Below are 25,297 nucleotides of genomic sequence, written 5' to 3' on the forward strand. Positions count from 1 at the left end.
GTCACTTATGGAAGGCAGTGCTCAAACTTCTCTGTCTGCCTCAGAATCGTCCACAGTCTTGCTGTATATTTCTTTATTTCTATGTTTTGGTCAAAGCTACAAAGAGGCTTTGCAAAGGGACCAAATAAAAGTCACATACGGCCCCAGAGCCCTGGTTTAGGTTCTTATTGTTTGTTATTATTGATGTAAATAAAATCATTTTAGTTTATTTAGTTTTTATTTTCGTACTGTATCTGTTGCCTTTCCTGGGTCACATCTTGGTTAAACTTTGCAAAAGGCCAAAATCTTCACCACATCAACCATCTTCCACCCTGTAACCCTGCGCTGCCTCTGAGGGGACAATGAACATCACCATGACCAGACAACACCCAGTAAATGAGTCCAACTGAGGGGAAATCCCTGCGTTGTTGTTTTTCTTTTTTCTTTTTAGCATTTGAATCAAAGGTCAGGTTGACAAACAGAATGACGTATCTCTGAAAGTGGTGAACATTTGTTACTATAAATGCTGTTTGTTAGGCTTCTTATTGTTAATTTGTTTTAGACAAAGTTAACTAAAAGGTTTGAAACAAAGAAAAAGTTAGGAATGATGAGCCACCGCTTTCCAGACCAAACAAACTGACCACTGCTAAATCAGACTTCTCTTTTGCTGAAACAGCATCCAACACTGAATTTTTCTGCTTCTAAAACCACAAAAACAATCTGTAACAATCTGTAACAGTGTGGCAAAGAAAGAAAATATGACAGAGAGAGCTGAGGATGAAAAGTACAGAGTGAGGAAGGCTGAAACAGGCAGAACTCGCCACAATCTTTTTCTGGCCTCATTTTTCTGCATTTCACTGCACAATGCTCAGCATGACCACGACTGGCTTCAGTCAGGGAAGGAACGACGTGTGTGTGTGTGTGTGTCTGAGAGAGAGAGAGAGAGAGGCAGAAGACAGGCTGTCAAACAGCAGCCTGCAGAGGTCAGTGTGTTTTCAGATTTCCTTTGGAGTCTGAATTACTGTAACTCTGTGCAAACGGTGTTTTCCTTTATTATTTGTTAGGAAACAACAAATGAAAGAGCATCTTACACTCAATTAACCTGAGTATCTTTCTTTTGTTTTTGAATGAAGAACTTCCTGATTCCTGATTTTTGCTGATTAAACACTCAACTTTCTAAGATGTTTTTTGTCTCATAAATAAATCACTAGATTGATTATAAACAGTACTAAATCACCTCAAAGTAACAAAAATAAATAAAATGTTTAACTAATTTAGTCATTTTTACGTGTGTTGACAACAAAGCACACTGATACACTCTGATATGTGTCTTTTCCTGTCCTGTTCACATTTAAAGATTTAGAAACACATTTAAGTTAACTTTTTTCTGGAGACACATCAGGACAACACTGTGACAGACAAACATTCATCCTGATGATTTATTTATTTATTTTAATGCAATGTGCTTATATTTTTTTAATGGGGAATTTATTCTGTATTTGAAAGTTTTGGTCATAAATGCCCTTTAATTTGTAATATTGCTGTGTTCATCAGTCATTCAGATCCAGATGTTTTCTCCCTCATGTTTGTTAGGCATTAAAGAGAAATAATTACTCAACAAGTACTTACATTTGTTACTATTTGATTAAATTATAGATTGCATTTCTCTTAACTTTAAACAAATCTGTATTTTAATCAAATAAGAAGCCATGTATGTAAAAATATTTTTAGTTGATGTGTTTGATAGTGGTTTAAATTAAATAACTAAATTATAATTAAGATAAATTTAGGTTTAAATGGTTCAGATAGGTTCTAGTTTAGTTTTTTTATGGCCAGGAAAGTAAAGAATAAATGTATGATGTATCAGCATCATGTGTATCTTTATCTCTGTGCTTCCTCCCTCGGATCTGTCTCTTTGTACCTTCCTCCTCCTCCTCCTCCTCTCCTGGTGGTCCTAAAGCTGCCCCCCAGAGGTCAAGAGAGAGACAAACCAACCAATCAGGTGCTAGTGCAACATAAGGTCAGGGGCCACAGGTCAGCCAACAGTCAAGACCGACTGACCAGTGGTTACATGCCTCAAAGATAAACAGATAAGCAGAAAATGTAACTAAATTTTGGCTGAAGTAACTGCGCGAACCAAAACTTGACTTGTTTTGGTTCACGCAGCCTGCTTCAGTGGGATTATTATTCTGGTCACCATCCAGCCACCTGCAAAACCTGGACAGATGATCCTGCTGTGTGTCAGCAGCTTATGAAATGGATCCAACATGGAGGCAGAGACATAAAGGAGGAGAGACAAAGAGTTCACAGTAATCTCTGATCAGCCACGCCACACCCTGACCTACAAAGGTAACCAAACTGCTGGGGGGTACAAACACGCACCGACAGACCAGCACACAAATCAGATACAGTCTGAAACTCGACACCAGAGACAGAAAGATGGGAGGACATGATGAGGGATGAGGTGTGTGTTCTCTCTGAAGTTAGACACCCCCCCCCCCTCAGGACTCCATTTACAACCTCCTGTCTCTTCCTCTCTCACTGGGTTCTGATGAGAAGCAGTTTGAAGGTTTCAGACCTGAGACTTGGTTCTCTGCGTGAACCTGACAGGAACCGGAGCGGACTGGGCCGACAGGTCTTTGATGAATGTGTAGTTGTCTCTTTCACAGAAGATGGGTCAATGACTTCAGCTGTTGCCCATAAATAACCGAGCTGAAACGTTTTCACAACCACCTTTTGAATTTTCAGGCAACAAGCATTCGAATCTCTAACTTCAGACCCATTTTAGTGAAACTTTTTGTGATATAAAGCCATGAACTGAGGAATCCAGAAACGTCCTCCATGCCTGAGTTAGTGAGGTGTTTACCTGTAACTTTTTAAGTCATCAGTGATATTCTGAACCAGCGACGATGCTGCCGGTTGATGGATGTTCCCACAAAGGAATGGTTGAGTGTGACTGGTTTTGGGGTCCCAAGTGTGGTTCCCATGAGTGACGTTCCCTCCTCTCTTGCGCCGGGGCAGAGTTCCATGTAATGAGATTGACTGGTAGGCTGCGGCGGGAATTTCAGATAAACTGCTGCCCAGGCCTGAGAGGCTGCAGGAAGGAAACAAAAACAGAGATCCTGGGACGTTTTCTAGCAAACAAGAGTTCTGTTTAAATTAGGTGAAGAAATTAAACGCACCCAGAGTTAGAGCTGAGGATGTCCATGGAGGTGGTGAGGGAGGCCTGAAGCTTCCTGGGGGAGGAGAGGCCGTTACTGGGGGCACCATGGGAGGTGCTGGGGACTCCGGGGTGGGCAGCGCCTGCTCCTAAGGTGTGGTGGGCATGAATCGATCTAGGCAGACTGGCAAAACGCCCCTCAGCCATCATCCTTAACTCTGGAAGAACAAAGACACTCTCAGTCAAAGATAAAATAAATCAGAGTTTAAACTGATACTGTTCATGTTTGGGGGGGGTTACTAAAAGCAATGAGGAAACTTTGCAGAAGTTAAACAATTACAGAAACACAAGACAGAAGAATCAAGTGTAATATTTAACACACAGCTAAAAAGTTTTCTGATCTGAAACACATGAACTGACATATAACACATAATAAATGAAAAGAGATCCAGAACCACACCTAAATACACCTGAGAAATACACACCAACACACAGCCTGGAGGGATATGAATGTTGTCTTTTATAATTATATTCCAGGATTGCACTTACATGATAATTTAACCCTTTAAGTCACACCTGAATCACTGATTTGGGGATTTTCCTATTTGTTGTTTAGACATTCATACTTTCAACATTTTCAAAATAAATTTGATCAAATAAATATTAAAATGCTGTATTATTACAATTGGAATATTTAGGAAAACACAGAAGTATAATGCTATCATATTAGATGAAAAGGCAAATAATGGATAAAAATGCAAACAATCCCTGCAGCTAAAATCTTTACTACATGAAAAGATCACCTGAGCCACTAATGTTGTTGATTTTAATCAGACATAAAACTGACTTTTGTCAATGTGAAAAGAGACTAGAACTCTTACTCTCTGCACAGCGTGACGTCTCGACTACAACCACGTCAGATTTCATCTTAATATCTGTAAACCTGACAAAGTTACAGACATTTTTGTGTTGGCTAAGACTGACGAGCTGAGGCAGCCATCTTGAACTGCGTTGATTTCAAACGTTTCTCACATCTAATGATTAATCTTTGAGACTTTCATTAAAATCCCTCCTGTGGTTCATAAGGTACGTTAATAACACTACAACCAACAAATACACACACACTGACAGTTACATGATCACCCGCCACTCATGGACTTTATATTCCTTAAAAAAAGATTCCCATCCAAACTGATAAAAAATGTGAACATTTTATTTTTATCCGTGGGGGGGGGATCCCTCATCTGATGATACAGAGACGACAGACAGAAACACACAGTGATGAACGAGACCGACAGCTTAGCAGGGCTGGAAAAAACCCTGATAAATTCCCCTGCAGCTCTGAATCACTCACCCTGCAGCCGTTAGTCACAGCCAACAAGCTAAAATCTCAGGAGAAGACCGATGTGCTCTCCACTGGTCTAATCTCATCACTAACATGATTCTGACCCCAACTTCTCGGCTGGTTTTTAACGTTATCTGAACAAGCTGATTGTGAGCAGAAAGTCTTACAAGATGCAGATAAAACGTGTCGTTTCGAGCCACCATCAACAGGCTGACTTCATCATCAGCCACTGACGGAGGAGATCATGTGTTTGTGTAGCTCGTTTGTTTGTAGCATCACTAAAATGTGTCTAAAACCTGTGGATGGGTTTAAATGATTTTAATGAACTTTCATTTATTATGAAGCATCTTTTAGATTAATGCTTTAATAGTTGCTTCAACTAACAAATGTAGAGAAGTTGGTTTGTATAAGAATTTGTGCAATAAGTTGCTGATTCAGGGAATGTAAGTTTTTAAAGAGTTTGGGTTGACAAGTAATTTATAAACCAAAGCTACAGCTGATGTCATTTGAATTGGCAGCCATTGGTCAGCTCTAGTTTTAGTCTGTAAGCTGTGACTTCAGCACTCGATATAAATTAAGGAAAAACTATTAAAAGTCTGAAATGTTTGTGTTTTACCAGCTCAGATTGTTTTAAAATGGAATTAAATCAAAGCACAATGTCACTGAGTCATCAACATTTACTGATGAATATCAAGAAAAATGCAAATACAGCTTTAAAAAAAGGAACAGCTGGTTTGTTCAGGACTCATTGTGACAAGGGAGGTTTATAGACACACACCTCACACACACACACACACACACTGTAAAAGAAGTACTAAGGCATGCAGGATCAGAATGGATTCCTCTGGGGGGCAGAATGACTCCAGCAGGGGCACCTCTTATAAACCCTCAGGGATTCAGCTGTGTGTGTGTGTGTGTGTGTGCGCATATGTATTTATGGGTGTGTGTGTGTGTGTGTCCCTGACCATCTGCTGGACACACAGCCTCCCCTATAGTGAAGAAAGGACCAACTCTCACTGAGTAAGATCACAAACACACAGAAATACCTTCTCTTTAAATAAGTAACTCCTGCTAAGAGCTGCAGGAAGTCATTTTTAAAGAAAGTGTGAAGAATCTCAAACATCCTCCCCATCTAATCCTTCTATCCCATTTATTCCTCGTTTCAACCTTTTCAGCCACTCCTCTTTCTTTTTAACTCCATTCCTTCTCATCCATCTTTCTCTTTTAGTGCTCCCCTTCACACACACACACACACACACACACACACACACACACACACACAGACGTCCTCTCACTATCTGTCCATCATGATGTCAGCTCTTTTTCTGCCTCCTGACTTTTGTCTCCTTCTTTTCTTTGTCCTTTTAACTCCTATAATGATACACTTTTCATCGCCTCGTCCTCTCCTCCCAGCAGCTGTTCAGCACCGAATCACATCACTCTGCATCACACACACACACACACACACACACACACACACACAAGTGCTGCTATTTTCTGCATCAAGGTCCTTATATTTTAGATAGAGTTGTGACACCACACATTTATTTATTTTTTTAGGTGGATGAGTTATCCCCTCTGCCTTGGTGTCAGGTGGTATTTTTAGCAACACTGTTTAAATTTAATACCATTAGCTAACTGTCAATTTGCCCTACATTCCAGCAATGTCTGCAGAACCAGATTATACTTCATAGCTTATCCTTGTGCCTTGAAATGGACCAGAGAGGATATTTTAATACACTTATGTCTCAGCTTTTTCCTGCTGTTATTTAATCGTATAAAAAGCTGATAAACTTGAGATGCAAACATGAAGTTTATTATTATCAAAACAGGATTCTTACAAGAAACTTACAAGAGTATTTTTTACAAGCCTCATTGCATTTAATAAGTTTCCAACCAATCAGATGATTTTCTTTGACATTGTTATAACAGACAAAACATTCTGAAATGAGCTTTGCTTTGTCACCAGTGCTGCTGAAAGCCTTGAGTTACACACACACACACACCGACACACACACAAAAACAACAAGAAAAACCCCACAAGGTCTTGGGTGGGAAACAAGCGTAGATTAACAGGAAGAGGAAATGGCAGTATAAACATTTAAACAACAAACGAGCCATTATGGAGGATTACAGACAATAAAACAAACTCTTCTCATCTATCATTTTAAAAATCAAAGACACTTTTCTTTTTCATTGGGTTGAATTTAGTCCAACCTTTTGATAGCAGGGTCTGTCTAACACTAAACATCCATCAGGACTTTTTTAATCCTCTAAAGTGGTGGTTTCAAAACCTTTCGGGTCTTCTGCAGGAGTCCCAAAGAGGGTCCTATTAAATTCACAAGGACCAACAAGAGTTTTAGACGCCTCTGGAGAATTACATACAAAAAGAGCGTTGACATTCTTCATAGTGTGTGTTTAACACAGAAAGAAATATCACATGTCATTACACAGCAACACAATGGAGAGGATGAACACAAACATCGACATGCTTGGGAATGAGGGATTTCCTCTAGCTGAAGTTTTCCTGCTACAGAACACACACACACACACACACACACACACACACCAGTGCATTAGCCAAACCACCCCTGGCCAGGAGTGAACAATGGGGACAACTGTCACATGACCACTGTGCTCGCCTTTGTTTGAGGAGGAGAGGTGTCCTACTGCGCTCTTCTGAGCGTGGGCCCAGCAGTGTGTGTGTGTGTGTGTGTGTGTGTGTGTGTGTGTGTGTGTGTGTAACATGGTAATGAGGCTGCTATTAAATCCCACAGCAGTAGCTGCCATTTCATACGTCTAAATCTTTGTGTGTTTGTCTCTTTCTCTCACTTTCTCACACATTCTCAGCTAACTTTTCTCAGCGTGCGCTCTCGTCTTGAACGTCTGCTCAGAGGGAGGTAATAACTTCAGTGTGAGTCAGTTAATCACACAGGGGGAGCTCAGTTTGCATCCACACTTAGGCAATTAGTTTTCAAAGTGCTTCGATATAAACAGTTCTAACAAGCATTTAGTGCCATTTCTAAAATAATCAAAGTCCCACTAGTGCTTCCTAACAAAGACGATACCTGACCATTAATCTGAAGACAGAAGAAGCAGCTTCTTCATCTGTAACTACTGTAAGTGAGTCACTGGGGTACTGCTGTTAATTGGTAAATTAAAAAAAAGAATTTTATTGCACAACACCAGCATGTACAGTTGTCAAGGTCAGAAGCACATGCACGTCAAGTTGTTGGAATCTTTAGTAGTCGAGGCTCAGATCTTTGTTTTTACTTCTGGAGAGAACGGAGTGATAGGGGTGTAATGAATCAGAAGGACATGCAGAGACTGATAAAACCAAAATACAAACCCAGTGTTTGTGTGAGGCTCGCTGTTTCTGTTAGCATCTTTCCAAAAGATTATTATTTATTCGCCTGTTAGTTTGCAGAACATCTGCAGACTGGTAACACACGTTTCTGCAACAAATGTTTAACTACATCTAAAGGTGACTTCCTTAACTTACAAGCTCAGCTACACTTTAAAACAGCTCGTTAAAAACCCAACATGCAGTCTTTTGATGTGCAAGTTCACAGTTGGAGTTCAACGTTTGATGAAGCTGAGAGAAGAGCTGCACAATATTAGAAAAACTTGCAAAGTGCAATATCATTGTTTAAAGTTACAATGACAATACCAGTTTGGTAAAACCACATTTCCCTCCCTTTCTTTTCTGTCATCAGGGTCATCTAAACCAGGTGTGGACATCAAGGCCAGTGAGATCAGAAATATTATTAGCATGTAGAGCACCTGAAATATGAATATATATTATAATGTTTGACCTACAATGTATTTCAGTTCTTTGCAATATTAATATTGTGCTCCTTGATACTGTGATGATGATAAACTTTTGAATAATGTTCAACTCTAGTCAAGAGCAATTTGCATCCAATGTTTCTGGTTGTTAGACCAAACTTTTCTAACTGCTGGAAAGGGAAAAGATTATTTCCTAAGAAGTTTAAGGAGTTTAAGCTTTAAACATCAAAAAGCCTCCGTGCCTCTCATCTGTGTCACATTACAGGATGATGTCAACGCTTTCAGGATATTAGAAATCAATCAATCTTTATCTAATCTCATGTACATGTAACATGTTTTGATAGCTTTAATACACTTCTATATAATATTTTTTAAAAATGGACAAAGCCCAATTTTCTTCAAATAAATCAGTGTTGTTTTTTTAAAACCTTTACAGTTTCTGAGTGAGCTAGGCAGTATTTGTAACGACCAGCAAGTCACATAATGCCACCAGCCTGCAGAAATACCAACAATTACACAACAACACTCATAAAACACACAACCATCACAAAAATCAGCATTTCTTAAAAGCTGAATCTCACAAACTCCACTAAGAAGTTTAGACATGACCCTGACTAATGTCTGGAACAACCTGCTGGTTCCATGTGTTTTTCTGCATGAAAGACAACACAGGCTCATACAAACACACTCACACACACACACACACACACACACACACACACACACACACACACACACACACACACACACACACACACACATGCCTGTCATCATCTGGTGGGTATCTTGCTGTTTAAAGACGTGTCCACATAATTGGAAGGTCAGAGTTTCAGTTTGAGCAGCCGTCACTCAACCTGTCAGTGATTCAGACTGAAAAAGTGAAGCTCTGCTTTGTTTAACGCAATATCTTCTCTGATAACAAACAAATCTTTTACTACATATATACAAAAAGAAGCTTAAGCAAAGATAAAATTAATATTTACAGACAAAAAAAGGAGAAATGTTGTTGATCTTATCTGTCGTATTTCATGTAATTATGCCCTGCTGGGCTTTCCAAGCACTAATCTTAACGACCAGTTACACCCAGCGTCTGGGGATGGCAACTTATTCCTCAAAAAAACAAACATAATTCAATTCAAGCTGAAAATAACTGAGCGAGGGAGGAAGGATGAAGAGAAAATATGAGAGTAAAATGATATAAAAAGTCAAAATAAAGTCACTTTTTCATTAGGATGATTAAAATATACACAGAGGAGAATATTGTCATTAATGTAAATATACTGACAGTCTGCACAGATGTCAACATAGAAACATTCCTTTAAACTGAACTGTATGCAGGAATACTCCAAGAGTGGTTCCTACCTGTCAGTGTGGCCTCTGCTCCTGGACTGGGGTTTAGTTTTTAGTTTGTAGACTTCGATCAAACTTCTTTCCTTTCATACTTTGACTCTGTTCCTCTCTGACTCTGTGACCGGCTGAGCGTCTCCACATTCACTCCTTCAGACAGGCAACAACAAGTAGCACAGCTCTGCCCTCCTCTTTCTCTCTCTGGGGAGTGATTTGTGAGCATCCAGCCCCTCCTTCTGCTCCTCTGTGCTTGGGAGGAGGGTTTTTTTTTCAGGAGAGTTGTTTCTTATCAGCCTGAACTCCAGCCTCTCAGCACTGAACCAAACTCCCCCCTGCCTTCTTCTCCTCCCCTTTCCCTCCATGCTCAGCCTTAGATTTCGTGCACCAAGTCCTTTTGTTTGGCACCATCAACACCAACTGATATGGTGCTTTAAAAAAAATGTCTGTGACCTGATTTTGCTGTTTGCAGAAACAAGAATAAAAGGAAAATGTAATCTCAGCAAGGCTGTGACAACTTTAGCTGCACTGAAGACTAACAAAGTTAACCCAATGTTAGCCTGAAGCTAAATCAACTCCTTGCTAATCCTGTTGGATGTGTCTTTTAACAGATTATTTCAGAATAAAGAATGCAAGGAATGATTAAATTTCCTGATGATGAAAGCAGAAGAGTCTTGGATGTGAGCTCATCCTGAGTGTGTGGGGTGTTTTGTTGAATGTGTGTGAGCCTGTGCTGGCTGCCCTCAGGACAACACTCTCTCCTGTCTTTGTCCTCCTGTTCCTTTGTATTGTCTGCAGTTGATAACACCCAGACACGTGCATGTGTGTGTGCTCGTTCGTGTGTGTGCAGGTTTTCCTGCAGACAATGCAACAAATCCATCCTGCTGTTATGAAGCAACAATGATTAGCTGACCTACATTGTTTGCACAAACTTATTTTCCTTCATACATTTCAATGTTTGTTTAATTAGTTAGTTAGTAAGCCCTTAAGATGAATCATTGCTATAAAATGTGTTTGTTATAAAATTCAATTTCTAGCTGTTAAGTTTTTAATATTAAGCATTTTTCTGTGACAGTTAGCTGTATGTCAGTGTGAGGGCACACAGGTAACCTGTCACCTGTGGCTGTGAGCACAGAGAGGAAAAACAAAAACATGTTCCTGCTTTGTGCAGCGCCACCTTGTGTTTAAATGATGCAGAGTGTCAGGTCGTTCATGCCAGTTCTGAGACTTACTGAGGTCTGACCTCACTTCTTGTTTTAGCAGATTTCCTCTTCCCAACAATCCTTTGAATGTCACAGCAGCAATCTGTCAGGGCCGTAACCTTTGTTGCACACATCGCTCTCAACAGTTTAATCTGCCTGGAGTCTCATTAACATGTGGCTGTGATGACTTTTATTTTAGCATAAGGGTTTTTTTGGGGTCCGAACTTCTTTCCCACCGTTTCTGCATGAATACTTGTTGGACCCAAATGATTTTTAACAACTTCTAAGTCAACTGAATGAGAAAATAAAGTCCTGAATATTATCTTTAAACAGCTGTTTCCAAACTCTAAAAGGTTTTAACTCCTAAAGAAACAGCAGCAGAGGCTTAAATAAATCAATGGATGTACATCCACAACTGAAGGACCTTTGGAGCCACCCTCATTTAAGATGTCCATATAGCTCAGTGACTTTAGCAAGAACAAAAAAAGCTACAACTCACTCAGATTACAGATAATTAGTTAAATTTGTTGTGGTAGTAGCTGAAAATCCTCCTTAACACGAACTCTGAGTGCTAACAGAGCTCATATGGCACGAGATCACACAAAAGGTTATCTACAAAGTTTGACCAAAACGTCATTCCTTCTGATCTTAGTTCAGAACTTTGGCATGAAAGGTGATGGATGAAATGCATGTCTTCAAAGAATGCTAAGTTTTTAATTAGTATTTTCTTTGACCACTGATTTTTTTTCCCAACTATTTGAGAATTTTGTCAAACATCTTCTATCAGCAAAGTCTTAAAACCTAATTTGATTGAAGTATTGAAGCAACCTAATGTATCAAAGTAAAATTAGAGAAAGTATCAGTTTACATTAAAGGCTTATTCATGGTTATCTGAATACCAAAGTTAAGGTTCAAAGTTGGCGTCTCAGCCTAGAGATGGACGGCTGTTTCGAAATAAAAACAAACAACTGTGAGTAAAATTCATTTTCAGATTCAATCTCAGCAATATTTCCCTGTGACCTGTGAAGATTCTTGGCATCTTGGTGTGTGAGGGTGGTGTTTCCAAGAAGCTGTGCAGTGAGTCAGCGGTGTAATCTGTAATCATGTTCTGAATCACCTGAGCCTTCCCAAAACACACAAAGCCCAAGGAGACGTGGTGTTGGTGTGGGGTGTCAGCATGGGGCGGGAGGAAGACTAATCCTGTAAAGAAGACTGACACGTGCTGCTCTGATGAAAGTTCCTATCAAGTTGTTGGCAAAAGAACAAAACATCCATTACCAGAAGCTCAGAGACACATTTGAACCCTGAATGTGCCTCTGTGACTGCAGGACGGCATGAGAAATGATGGAAAAATGGTAGGAAGCAAAAAGAAAATGTGTCAACAAATTTTCTAAATAAGCATGTCATTTAATACTCTTCCTCTGAGCAGAAGGCGAAAACTTCAGTTCTACTCTAAACAAGGAACAAACATTAATGCAGCATTTATTTTAGGTTTTAATGCAGTTTTCTCTAGTTTGAGAGCTGATCTGTGTTTAAATGGTTTTGTTTCAACTTGTTACTCTGCATTTTTTAGTTTGTATGATTCCTCCCCTTATTATCAAACTTGTTCTCTATAGAAAATTCATCATTTCATTTTGGCTTTTGTTAGCTTTAATCTTGTGTTCTGCTTCTTTTAGCTTTAGCAACTCTTCGGCAAACACAATCAGCCCTCAGCATTCACGCTGCATTTTTGCAGAAAAGGCAGCTTCTCTTGTTTTCTGTGCATTGTGTTTTTAAATGACCAAAATGTTCTGTAGACTACCTTTTTAAAATGTGTGCGTGGAGCTTGCCACACCATGACAGCCATTTCCTGCACTTCCTGTTAAACGGGAATTCTCGAGCCGAGCCCTGATTTGGCACATTGAGACTCTGGCAGCATGGCATGTTGGCACACAGCCTTACTGAGTCACAAACACAAAAATAACACAACCCAGGACAAGTATAACCCAAATTATTGGAGGAATAGAATCTACTCAGGAGTCAAGGATTTATTTATCCCCAACTGCAGATGGATGGATTTATATTCAATCAGTTCTTTATGTTTCATGATATTCCTCCAAATCTTCAGCAGAGAGATAAAAACAGAACATTCTTACCCTGATATCATCCTCCACCTCTCCTCTTTTTTCTCTCCCCCTCATTCCATGGACTCCCCTGTTCTCCTCCTCCACTGCCCTTTTTCTTCAAATGGATCTGTTTGCTTGTGTGTGTGTGTGTGTGTGTGTGTGTGTGAGAGAGAGAGAGAGAGATCAGAAAAGTGTGTGATGTAAACACATTAATGGGCACTTCACATTCTTCTGGTTGCATCCCTTGTTTCTACCAATGAAATGTTAAAGTATTGGTCAAAAACTGTGTTTAGTTGCAGAAAATGAAATTTGACTCCTGACTCATCTGAGCAGGTTTCTGTGGTTCAATGTCAGCATCTCTAACTATAATTCAAAGGAGGTATAGAGGACTGTGTAGGTGCTCAGTATGTGTCTCCACATGCTGATCCAGCAAAATAAAAGTAACATTTCCTGCTTGTATGAGCTTGTCCTCACCTGGAAAAAAAACAATAAAGGTCTTAACTTTTCTGTCATTTCTGTCTCAACGTCCCCTCTCTTCAGTTTCTTCTTGAGTTTGAGCAAAACATTAAGCTTTCATTGAAAGATGCTTGAATTCAGTTCAGTTTACTAAAACTCTTCCCATAGAAGGAGAGCTCCTCAGAGACCTTCAGAGTCATTCAGCTGTTGATCAGGGATCAGTCTAATTCTTGGAACTGGTTCTTCTCTGATCTGACATATGATAGATTACAACAGAGTGTTGACGGCACATCAGGTGATACTGATACGCACAGACACAAACAGAAACATGTTGATAGTACACTTGGTATTAACTCTAGGTCACGATGATAATGCTGAGATTTTCCCAGTTCATCCTGTCTGCTGGCAACAGGTTGGGGAAGAAAACATCACCGTACACACAAAGATAGAGTCGAGACCTGTGAACCATCTGGACCGAGCTGCTGCTGGTTGTCCTCAGGTTCCCAACAAACAAAAGGTCAAACTGTCTGCGATCTCAAACAAAACAAAACCTTAGATAATTCAGTTCACATGTTGTTTTGTATACCCAAGGTTGTGTTTTTAATGAATGCACGTTTTATCAGAATTTTCTTTTTTAAATTAAAGAAAAATGAGGTTTTGACATTTACAGCAGAAAGTTTAAATAAAAATAAGTAACTTTAAATTGGGACATGTAAGTGTGGAGATAAATTTCTGCTTTACTTTAATAACTTCACAAGTAAAACATGTATAACTCTGGCAGAGATGACTGCATTCAGCTGTCAATGTGAAAAAAACAAACATCTGTGGTCTGCAAGCCGACTAACTCCCCCCTGACTGCTGTACTGCACAGAAAGTATTCTGTTACACGGGCAACATCATGTCCATCACAAACAAACAAACGTCTGCAGGAGCACACGCTGTCCTTCTTCACGCACACACACACACAACAGTGTAAGTCCATGCCTAGCATGGTTTTGTACACTGATTTGGTCTGTGTTCAACTATTGGTTTATACAGCACAGAAAAGACTCAAACATCAGATAAAAATCATAGTTAAAACACAGAATGTTGACAAGCGTATACGTAGGTATTAATGAAAACAAAATGGATAAAAATATTGAACAATTGCCTCACTGTTAATAGTTTTGTTCTTCAAAGAAGATGTAATTTCCATTTAAATAATGTTTGTATTTACACTGCATGACAATAAAACATTCTCCTCTAATAAGATGTTTAACTTTTGATAAGATGTTCTCAATGTATAGGAAGCATTTATTTTTTAAAAAAAGGGAGTCTTACATCAAATATAGTTTCTTAATGTCCTTGAAGGTCTCTTAGTTGTTGTTTTTTTCTTTTTCAGACATTTTATGAGAAAAATCATTTGTGCTCCATCCTTACCACCATGCATGATGGTAAGGATGTAACAACAGAAAGGTAACAACTACCAACTGGGACTGTTTCCACGATAAGAGGATGCTATGTGTGTGTTATCATGAATCATCTTAAAAATGTTCATCCCATGTGGTTTAAATCAGACATTACAAGATAACACACACACATGGTGCTGCTTCAGAGTTATTTATTCCAACCCTCCGAGAGGTCAAATACCATCTATGCTGGTGTGTTAGTAGAACAAAAACACTAACTTATTAATGCTAATAAACGCTTTAATAGGAATTTAAAAACTTTTTTTTTAACAATGAAGAAAAGAGCAGCGAGGTGTTCTCAGTTAATCTTTTAAATATGATGAATATCCACACATCAGACTCATCACTGGAGCAACAGCAGCAAACAAACAGAACCTAAACCTGAAATGTCTCAAATACGTGTGAAGTTTGACTGTGCACGTGTGTGTGCATGTGTGCACGTGTGTGTGCATGCGTGCACGTGTGTGTGCATGCTTTTACCCTGTAATTGTTCGAACTGAAGAATCTTTGATTCTGCTGCTGCGTTTTAATCCATGCCAACAAAGAAGGTACCTGAAACATGCGCGCGCACACACACACACACACACACACACAGCCCTGTTCTGATCACGTACCGACACACTTGCTCTGTTTGTGTCTCATGTAGCTACCTCTAAGTGAAAGCAAAATGAACCCTACCTTATATAAAACATTGCTTTTGGCTTTTTTCTCCATGCATTAATGTTGTCAGACTCACAGCTCGGATGTTAGTCATTTTATTTCATCCATTTTACTTGAAAATACTGAAGATTTGTCATATTATTTATTGTTGTATTTTATATTTAGCATTAAAGTACAGTAATGATGAGTAAAGTCAGTACTAAAACTTCTCAATAAATAAGAGAAAACTGTTTAGCGTCTCTAAAAAAAATCCTGGTAAATGCTTTTTAGTTATGACAACAGAAACTGAAGTAATTAAAGCAGATAGTTCCCATAGTTACAGACTAAAGTCACTAAACAAAGACTGTCTGCTGCAGCTGAAGTTGGTCTCGTGTCTTTTGGCACCACATTTTAAATATAAGTGTTATCATGGCGTATGTGTTGTCAGCATTCTTATGTTGTGTGTATTCACAAAAACCCTGGAGGCCCCTGCAGACGGGTAGAGATGACAAGTTTTACATCAGGTGTGTCACGGCTCAGCAAACAGTAAAACTATGAGCTGACAATTATTTGTGTTAGTTTGATTTGAATGAGGGAGACTGAAGAATACAATATGATCATGTAAAATGTATCAGAATGTTTGCTCTAAATACAAAACAATAAATAAATCTGATATGAACACAACTGTTCAGGAAGTGAAAGGCATTTCTCCTCTGCAGCTTGAAGTCTCTTTTAGTTTTTAAAGTCACTTCAGTGCAGATGGGCCTGCAAATTACTGGGTTGACAAAGAGATATGAGGAGACTTTTTATAGCCTCTGCTTCCTTTAGGAGCTTCTGAAAAATGTTGGGCTCAGCCACGACAGACGGGGTGGTTTCTGAGGTGATTGAGTGAATGCACTGCATTGTTTTGGTTGCAAACTGCCCATTTCAACTTCCCACTCTGGAATATGTCGGCCTTTAATCCTGCATGCCAACTGCGTGTCGGCTAAAAAGATTTACTAAATAATTTGGTATAAAGCGGTGTCACACATGACTCAGTCACCAAGACAACACTAGGCTTACAGGAAAGTGAACAAAGCAGTCTGTCTCAGAAAAGACCAAAGAGAGCTGAGGCCTGCAGTCCTGCTGGGCTTAATATAGGTGTGCATGTGCATGTGTGTGTCACAGCATTGTCTTCAGCAAATAACCTCCCCCATCACCAAACATGTCACGACACGACACTGTTATCTTCCTCTGTCTCGTCTTCGAGCAGACATGGGGTCCAAATCTGATGAAACTAAACTCAGGTAATTGTAAAGAATGTCTGGTCATTATTAGCAGGTGAGTACCTCTCCTTTTCTCTCGCTCCTGCAGGAGGCGCAGGGAAGTCAGAAGGTGCAGGCGGTGGAGGTGATTGTGGACCCCGAGCTCCAAGAGGTCGTAATCTGAGAGGTGGAGAAGATCCTGGAAAACATCCAAAAAGTAAAACCATTCTGGATTACACTGGAAACATGCTGAAACTTCATTTAGAATAGAAATACCAAATCGCCGGACTTTTAATGAATTCACAGTCATCACCTTAGAAGAACGAAATAAGTTTCTGCTCAGTGTTGAACTTTGGTGGTCCTGATCTGAGCCCCCGGGTTTATCTCTAAATATAAACCTGTCACCATATTTAGGAAGTCAGGGCATATGAAAGTGTTTTTCCCTGCAGGAGCTTCTTCTATTGAGGAGGTGGTGAATAAAATCCTTATAATGTAGCTACAGTTAGAGAATAAAGATCACAGAAAAAGTCTTTGTGACAGTCCCCCTTTTAAAAATAATAAGAAAAAAAAACTTTGATGCTATTTTTCCTCCTTTCCAGCTGCAGTTTGTCATGATTAGAAACATAAGAACATATTTATAAGCTGTATACAGCCAAACAACTACCACCAACTAATACCTCCTCTTTGTCAAATCTCTTTACACCTAAATGTTTGTTCATTTTCTCTTAAATATCAGAATTTTGTTAGATATTTATCCCTTTTTAGCTGCTCCACTGAGTTACAAACAGTTTATTTATATTGTCTTGTTGCTCTGTTTTACCTTCTTCTCTTTTTTTAACTTTGTAGGTTATTTTGTTTTGTAGAATTTTTTTATAGATTTAGTTTTCAAATAACTGGCTTCCTGTTTTGTTTTGTAGTACCATTTCAGTTGAGTTTGCTTCCTGTTTGATCTTCACTTCCCTCCTGATTATATTAATTTAGGACTCGTGTTTTTTCCACTGTCTTTGCTGGATTAATAGACTTTGTTTTTGTCTTTAAGATGATCCTGTTCCTGTGGATTCACACCAGAGGTTTTTGGCTCTCCCTCCCAGCAACAATTTTTTTTTATTTTATTTTTTTCATTAAAGTCATGTTTCAGTTTTAGTGACCTGCTTTGGCTTCACAACATTGCACTGACTGGACCTATACCGCTCTGCACATCCAATACATGGATTCATACACATTTTAAAGGTTATTATTTATCTTCTGAGACATAATACATTTAAATTAAATTCATTTGGATTTTAGAGATCACAGCTAAACAGATTTAGGCTGAAATTCAGCATGTTTTATAAATTACTTTAAAGAAAACAACGTAGAATGGTCATATTTTTGAGGATTTCATTTTTCTTTTGGTACTGCAAGAAGCATGAGCTTTATTCAAGCATAAACTGACCTTTACCAAGTAATTCCAAACAGTAAATGATTAGTTACTGAATTTGTTCTGTCCAGAAACCAAACAGTAACATCAGAAGGTAAAGTGAATTAAATACAACCCAAGACAAATCAGGAAACGGTCAGTCCAGACAGCTTGGTGGCTCCAGGAGAGAGACAAAGAAAAACACGGGTTACCTCCCAGAAAGTGTGCCATCTCCTCCCCTCATCCTGAGCCTGTCATTAGACATCTCAGCACACAAACAAACACACCTTGACAGACTTCAGCGCTGACTAGAATTAAAACAAATGAGCTCTGAAGCAGACAGTAACCACTTGTTTCAACCACAACTCATCCATTTACAGAGAGAAATAACACTCCACTGAAACAAGACACACAGGGTTTCATCACAGCTGAGTCTGAACAATGTCCTCATTCTTTTACTTCATCACAAACACTGCTTTATTTAGATGATGCACACAAACAGAGCAAACAATTAAAACAGTATGTTGGAAGACAGGAAACAAGACACAACCAAACCTGCATCCCAAAGTCTCTGGCTGAACAGAGACAAACTCAAAATCCTTCACTTGTGCTAAAAAACACTGAAGGATGACAAATATGGAGACAGATAAAAACTGGTCAGTGCAGTCAGCACACTCAGACAGGTCAGTAATAACACGTTAGTTAAAGATCATCCACATCCCAGCGCTAATCTATCTCTAACCCTTCTTCTCCTGCAGTCTCTCATCTTCTGTTGCACAGAACACAAAGCTGACATGTTTTCTTTTTGTTGTCTCTTTCCCAGATCGTGCAAAACAAACTGTCGTAGCGGTCCTGTGCAGAGCTGACACAGGAGTTCTGATGGGTTCAGAAGAGCATCTGGGAATGGAAAGGCAGAACAAAGCACAACCTGGATCATAATGTAGGCGATAACAAAAGCAGATTTCCCTCCCATTCTGTATGTTTACAGTCATCTTTGGTGTTTAACATCCGTTCAGCATACAATGAAGCATAAAACAGACTTCCTATTTTCATCTGTAATGCATTTTTAAATGTGTGTTTTACAAATATTAGCATATTGAGAGTACAATATTAAATGTGTTTTAGACACAATCTGCATGTAATATTAGGAGGATGTGTTGGTTCAGGAGCAGATGTGTTCACAAGCAGCCTGGATGACTCTGAGGCGATGAGCCGCATATTGTTGATATAATCTGCAGAGGAAGTTTAGCAACGCTGCACTGAGCTCATTATAAATGAGCAATGGTGAAAAACAACAAGTAAATCTTTGCCTTAGGATCCTTATAACTACAGAAGCTCCAGCCACCAGTTTTATGCAACTATTTCAGGTAGTTGAATAAGACTTTCTTTTAAATTTAACATTAAACTCTACACAATGAAATTTAATGTTTATATGCAGATTTAAGATCAGAGATCTGTGTAAATTATTAATTCTGGGAGTTTAACACAGCAACATACATATTTAAACTCCATTTAAACTAGAAGAACATTTTCTTGTCTTTATTGGTCAGTTTACTCTCTCTCTCTCCATCTCCCTCCCTGCAGCCATCACTTTGTGTTTTATAAGTTTTACATCCACTAATTACACACTGCATGTAGAGAAAACATTAGCAGGGGGTAATGGAATAATTGATGTCTTATTGGCTCATCAATCTTGTCCCTCAGCCAATAGCCGTATAACATTTAGAATGATGTTGGATATAAAAGCAGCCTCCACACCAGTCAGTATATTAGGCTCCTGATGGAGTTTTATTGGACTGTTTTATTAAACTACTGTGGGAAACGCTCTTTAAAAAGCACCACTCTTCCCATTGGCTTTAAGAAGGTTTTCCTCCACATTTACGGAAAGATTTTTTAGGACAGTTAAAAAAAATAAACATGTTAATTATATTACATATTTAAAACTTGAGGGAGCAAAACAAAAACTTTTGTAAAAATATAAAAAGGCATCTCATTTGTAAACACAGTCAATGGTTTTTTTCAGTGGTCAGTCTGGGTTTATTGATTTCACTCATGCAGCAATTGTTGGTTGTGCAAATCTTTTCCTTTGACGACTTGTTTTTGTTGCAACACCAAGACTTAGAGAAGATCTAACAAGGATGATGTGTTGTTAATATTCAGAAGAGGACACAGCACAGTTGTTCACTTTGCACATCCAGATTTTCTCAAGATGCCTTAGATTTTTTGTAGTTGTAGTTTAACGAACAGCTGCTTTTTCAAATCTTTTAAAATTGAAACAAAATGCCTGGTCTGTATATTTACCTCGACACCATCATATTCCTCTTCCAGCACCATGCAGTACTGTGGCAGACCCAGTTGGCTCAGCCAGCGGGAAATGGACTGGTGCTTCATGACGACACACAGAACCATAAAGGAGTGAAAGGAGAATCACCCAAGATTCGACACTCAAACACTCCTCCTTAGATGGAACCTGAAACACATTAAAAAAAGATGACCAGTGGAACAAACTATTAACCCCAAAAACAGGTTATAATGATTCTCAGACTACATTGTTTTTAAACAAACCCTGTCTGAGCCAGCTGTCCCCTGGTAGGTTACACAAAAAAATCTAAATAATATAGAATTACTTCATAGGAGTGGTTTTCAAAATTGTGCAAAAGCTGTTTTTCTTTTCCATGCTGGAAATGAAGGATATATGACAGATTTTTAAGCTGAAGTAGACATGTGTAAGGATATGATTATAATATTAGACAGCAGTAAAACTGGCTTAAGAAAAGCTTAATGGTTTCTTCTATAATCTTCAGCCCATTTAACACTGCTTAACTTCTCAACTCTCTCCTGAACTCCTCCTACAAACTGTTTTTAAAGATTAAGCTTTAAGTAGCTTCTGTTGAGCCAGAATGTCACATTTACATAGCATCTGTTAGCATGTTTGCAACATCTTCAGTGGTTTTCAGTTCACAAAACTTACAGTTCAGACATTTCTCCAAGAAAATATTAGGATTATTGGTGTCAAAAGCTTTTTGCAAATCAAGGAACACATAAAAAAAATCCAAATATTTGCAATGATATCTTCACTTTTTCCAAAAAATACCGAACCGTTGTAAAAGATGAGGTCTAGTTCTTCCACATACATATGATATACATATGATAGTATTAGATACTTAATTAGATACTATTTCACTTGTAGTTAAAGTCACCATCCTTTAGCAGTCAGAAAACAGCAAGTTTCAAGGACTGCAGAGAGAAAATCTTTGACACAATGCATTATTGATAACGTGTCTTTGGATGAATGATTTAGGATGTAATGTCTAAAAATAAAGTACACCCATGCCAGAGGCATCTTAAGCCAATGGTGCTTTCATCCTGCTGCCAAAATGACACCAGGATGAAGGCATTCGACTTATTTTGGCTCATCCCTGAAAGCATCCCTGTAATGCTTTATAGAGATTTAAGGGATCCTAAGGGACCTCGGTCTGATGAAGGATCTCACGGATGATTTCACAGTGGTTCCCAAACTTTTCAGCTTCTGAGCTCCCAGATAACTGCAGAAGAGACATGCGATCACATCTATTACTGGTTTGTGTTTAAAACATTCATATGAGCCAAAAAAAACAAAGGATATAGTGAGAATGCAAAGAGCCTAAACCATTATTGACTTGTTGTTTCATGATCCACAGTGGGGCCCAGACCCCAGCTTTGAGAACCGCTGCTGTACCAGACTGGTGTATTGAAATTTGTATTCCAATAACACGATTTTATTTTTTATTTTTTTTCTGAACTGTGTTATTACAAGTCTAAGTGCACACCAAAAATATCAAAATAGTTTCAGGCCATTTTGATTTGATACCAAAGCATTGCAAATCGAAATGTGCCACTCTGCCTACATTAAAGACAAATCTACAAAACAGAATACACGAGACGCTTATTAACTGATTTAGAAACTGCTTGGATTTTTTAAATTTGTTTTCTAACATAATTGCAGTCTCCAAATCTAAACCTCACAAATAGTACACGCACACACAACATGAGTGAAACATTTAGAAATCATCATTAATCAATAAGGAAGGAAAACCTATTGATTAAAACACAGCTGACCACTGTATGGGACTGCTTCATGATTCAGTACCAGAAGCTAACTGTGAGCTGCAGGGCACACATGCATGTAGAGCTTCATTGTAATTAGGTTGTATGTGTTAGTGTGTGTTTTAACAGTGTATGCAGTGACATGTCATTGGAAAAGAGAATGAAAGTGTTGTCAGGCAAAGATGATGTAATCAAGCATGCAGTAAGCCCCACAGCCCATCCAATCACTTAAAGTGATGTCACTGGGATGAGCCTGAGGTCAGTGAAGTCACTGAAGGTTATCAGACCCAATACTCTCCAGGATTCTTCTGTAACCATCCGTCTTCAGGACCCATCAGTCACATCAATCTATGCCATCATGTAGGTTACACAAGGGGACTTCAAACTGTGTGTGGACTCTGCTCAGGGTCTGCCACCATTTCCAGTTCAACAAGATGGAAGGATGAAGGTCATAGCAGAAAATGAATTGCCTGTGTGTCCCATTCCCAGTCAGATATAAGCTGCACAGAGCACCTGGGAAAACCCACACGTGCACAGAGAAAACCATGCTCTTTTAAATATCTGCACAACAATAGGATTGTTGGACCATTCTGCACCACAATGAGTTCAAGAAAATGTGATAACTTTGATCATGAAGAAGAATTTAAGTGCTCTGTGTTAGAATTTACTACAACCATCGTTGTTATTATCTGCCTTAAGATGAAATTAATGCCACATTATATTATGTTGTTATATTGTGCTGCATCTTCAGTAGGTTGCCTTAAAATATGGCCACGCTGTCAAACACATACACTTTCTAATATGCTCTTACCACACACACACACACAGCTGCTGGCATCATTGACCATTTCATTATAATATAATAAATATTCTTCATGCTGATGTTGCAAGAGAGCACTAAGATCCCTGATTCTGCTGAGTCCATCCATCAACTGATTACACCTTCCTAAACATTACTACAAATTAATTTGATGGAGAGCAACAATGACATGCAACATAATAAACTGGTGCTGCATCCCATTCTTTGTCACTAATAAACCCATAAACAAACAATTTTGTCAAAAATAATAGTTGCTGCAGTCATAAAACTTTCAAATCAAATCCAAGAATGATGGTCATTTTGTTTTTTCTTGTTTTTCTTAAAAACTGAAATGTTTTAGGAGAAGAATGACTGAAATAAAAATGTTTTTTTTATGGTTTCAAAAAAACGCCACGTATGAGAAGTGAGTGAGGAACTAATGCTTTGTTTTTCACAGACATCTGGTGCAGGATTTTGTTGAGTAAATGCATGAACACAGTAAACTATTTTCTTTATATCTAAGAACAAAACTTCAACTTGTAAATACTTGGTGTAAAATGTAGTAGACGGGATTGCCAATTTTACTTTCACCTTATAAAAAAAGGTATTAAAAGACAGTAAAGAACTAAAGTAACACTGCAGCTCTGCGATGAAACGTGTGCAGTCAAGTCTCAGATTTAACAACTGGGACTGATTGAGAAGTGAAACCAGGCTGCCTCTGTCGGTCTTGAAAACCTTTCACAGCATCTTTCAGCCAGATGATGGAAGTTACGACTGAGCAGCAGACTTCTGAACAGCTGTGGATCATTTTAAAGTGTTGAAGCTTCTCCCTGACTATTAGCGGTTTACCTAATAAATTTTTTAAAGGTTTCCTTGTGACTGGTCCTGAAAGATAACCGAAGCAAGCAACTGGAAACGTGGATTAAATCTGAAAGAAAAGCAGTTTCAGGGAAGAAGAGAAGGATGGATTTGAGGAAAAAGGATAAATATGCATTTGTTGCATTGAGAATCATGACAACATTCATGCACAAGTTCACTTGTAAGAAAACTGAACCCATGCTGTCCCCTGAGAGTCTCTCTGCTGTTCTTCCTGTTGGTTTGACCTCAGCTGTTTCCCATGACCACATTTCTCTAGAGCACGGTCACAGCATCCATTTTATCCTTGAATATAAATAGACTCAATTACTTTATGATCTAAACAGACCTGGCTATTTGACAGATACTCACCACATACCAGAGTAACTATTGCAGACAACAGGGCAGCCTTACAGGACAGTGTCCCCTTTTACTCAGCCACTCTCTAATGACTGGATTGGCTGCCCTCTGTAGTCCAAGGGCATCCATTTTGCCAATCACATTAGACGGACACTCGATCCAACCAATTAAATTAAGCTACAAAAATAACATCGGCATCACCACCAAGTCCGTTCCAGGTCTTGTTTCTCAGCTGGGCAGTGTCATGTTTGATCATTTCAACTTAGGGAAAATGTCTCCGAGCAGCTGTGCTGATATTTCAGGTGGCAGATAAGGAGTCTGTCAGCTCGAATAAAACCAAAGTAACATCATGTCAGCTAATTTCAGCTCAAGCTACTGGTTATTATGTGAGTGAGCCACAATAAAGACCCAACAAGATACTATTTTAATCATAGCTGATGATCTGCTGGATGTGTGCAGCGGTGCATTTCTCTGCAGACAATATGAGTCATATCAAAGACAGACTAAACACAAAATACAGACCTATTCAAAACTACCATTCCTGACTGTGACTTAAAACTGTCAACATTAATAAAGATGGATGAAGTGTCCCCGCCTTCTCCCATTCTTACTTACAACGTACGGAAACACACTTCCAAAACTCAAAATACATCACAATTAAATTTCTTTTCGGATCACAAAGCTCTACTGATGAAGACAGGAGCAACCTGAGAAAAGTATCACATAACCCAGCTGAAATATCATTTCCCCCTGTGGTTAGGAGCTCGTCTGCAGAACATGTCTGTAGCTGTCTTCAGACACCTTTACCTGTAGGCTCCATAAACAGCTGAGAGGAACAGGTACAACAAACTGACTGTTTGCTGCAGAAAGGAGGCATTTAGGACCAAATCACCAGATCATCTCCTCCTCTAGGAATTTCTCCTCTGTTGACTCTCTCCCAACTCTTCCCATCCTCATGAACCCTCACCTGTCACGTTTTCAGGTCTTCTGTTTTCCTCCTTATTAGATTAACCCTCCTTTGTCTCTTTTGTCAGCAAACCTTTGGAAATCCATTTATCCTTTAGTTTACAATCCATAAAGAGCTAAA

General features: G+C 38.9%; 1 protein-coding gene across 3 annotated transcripts in view; it reads right to left on the minus strand.

The window, feature by feature from the left end:
- bcar3 (BCAR3 adaptor protein, NSP family member) overlaps positions 1–25,297 on the minus strand; it is a 49,287-nt gene that overhangs the window by 22,863 nt on the left and 1,127 nt on the right. The window contains exons 2-5 of one of the 3 annotated variants that reach the window (XM_017439420.3): positions 20,412–20,580; positions 16,796–16,910; positions 3,162–3,357; positions 2,846–3,073 (exon numbers count right to left, since the gene is read on the minus strand). In XM_017439420.3, the coding sequence (XP_017294909.1) occupies positions 2,846–3,073; positions 3,162–3,357; positions 16,796–16,910; positions 20,412–20,519 (647 nt within the window). In that variant the 5' untranslated portion in view covers positions 20,520–20,580. Of the gene's footprint in view, positions 1–2,845; positions 3,074–3,161; positions 3,358–9,635; positions 9,821–12,954; positions 12,997–16,795; positions 16,911–20,411; positions 20,581–25,297 lie in introns of those variants that run through there. The other 2 variants (XM_037974260.1, XM_017439421.3) reach the window with 2 other exon arrangements.

This window comes from Kryptolebias marmoratus, linkage group LG24 (assembly GCF_001649575.2).
Source record: "Kryptolebias marmoratus isolate JLee-2015 linkage group LG24, ASM164957v2, whole genome shotgun sequence".
Lineage (NCBI taxonomy): Eukaryota > Metazoa > Chordata > Actinopteri > Cyprinodontiformes > Rivulidae > Kryptolebias > Kryptolebias marmoratus.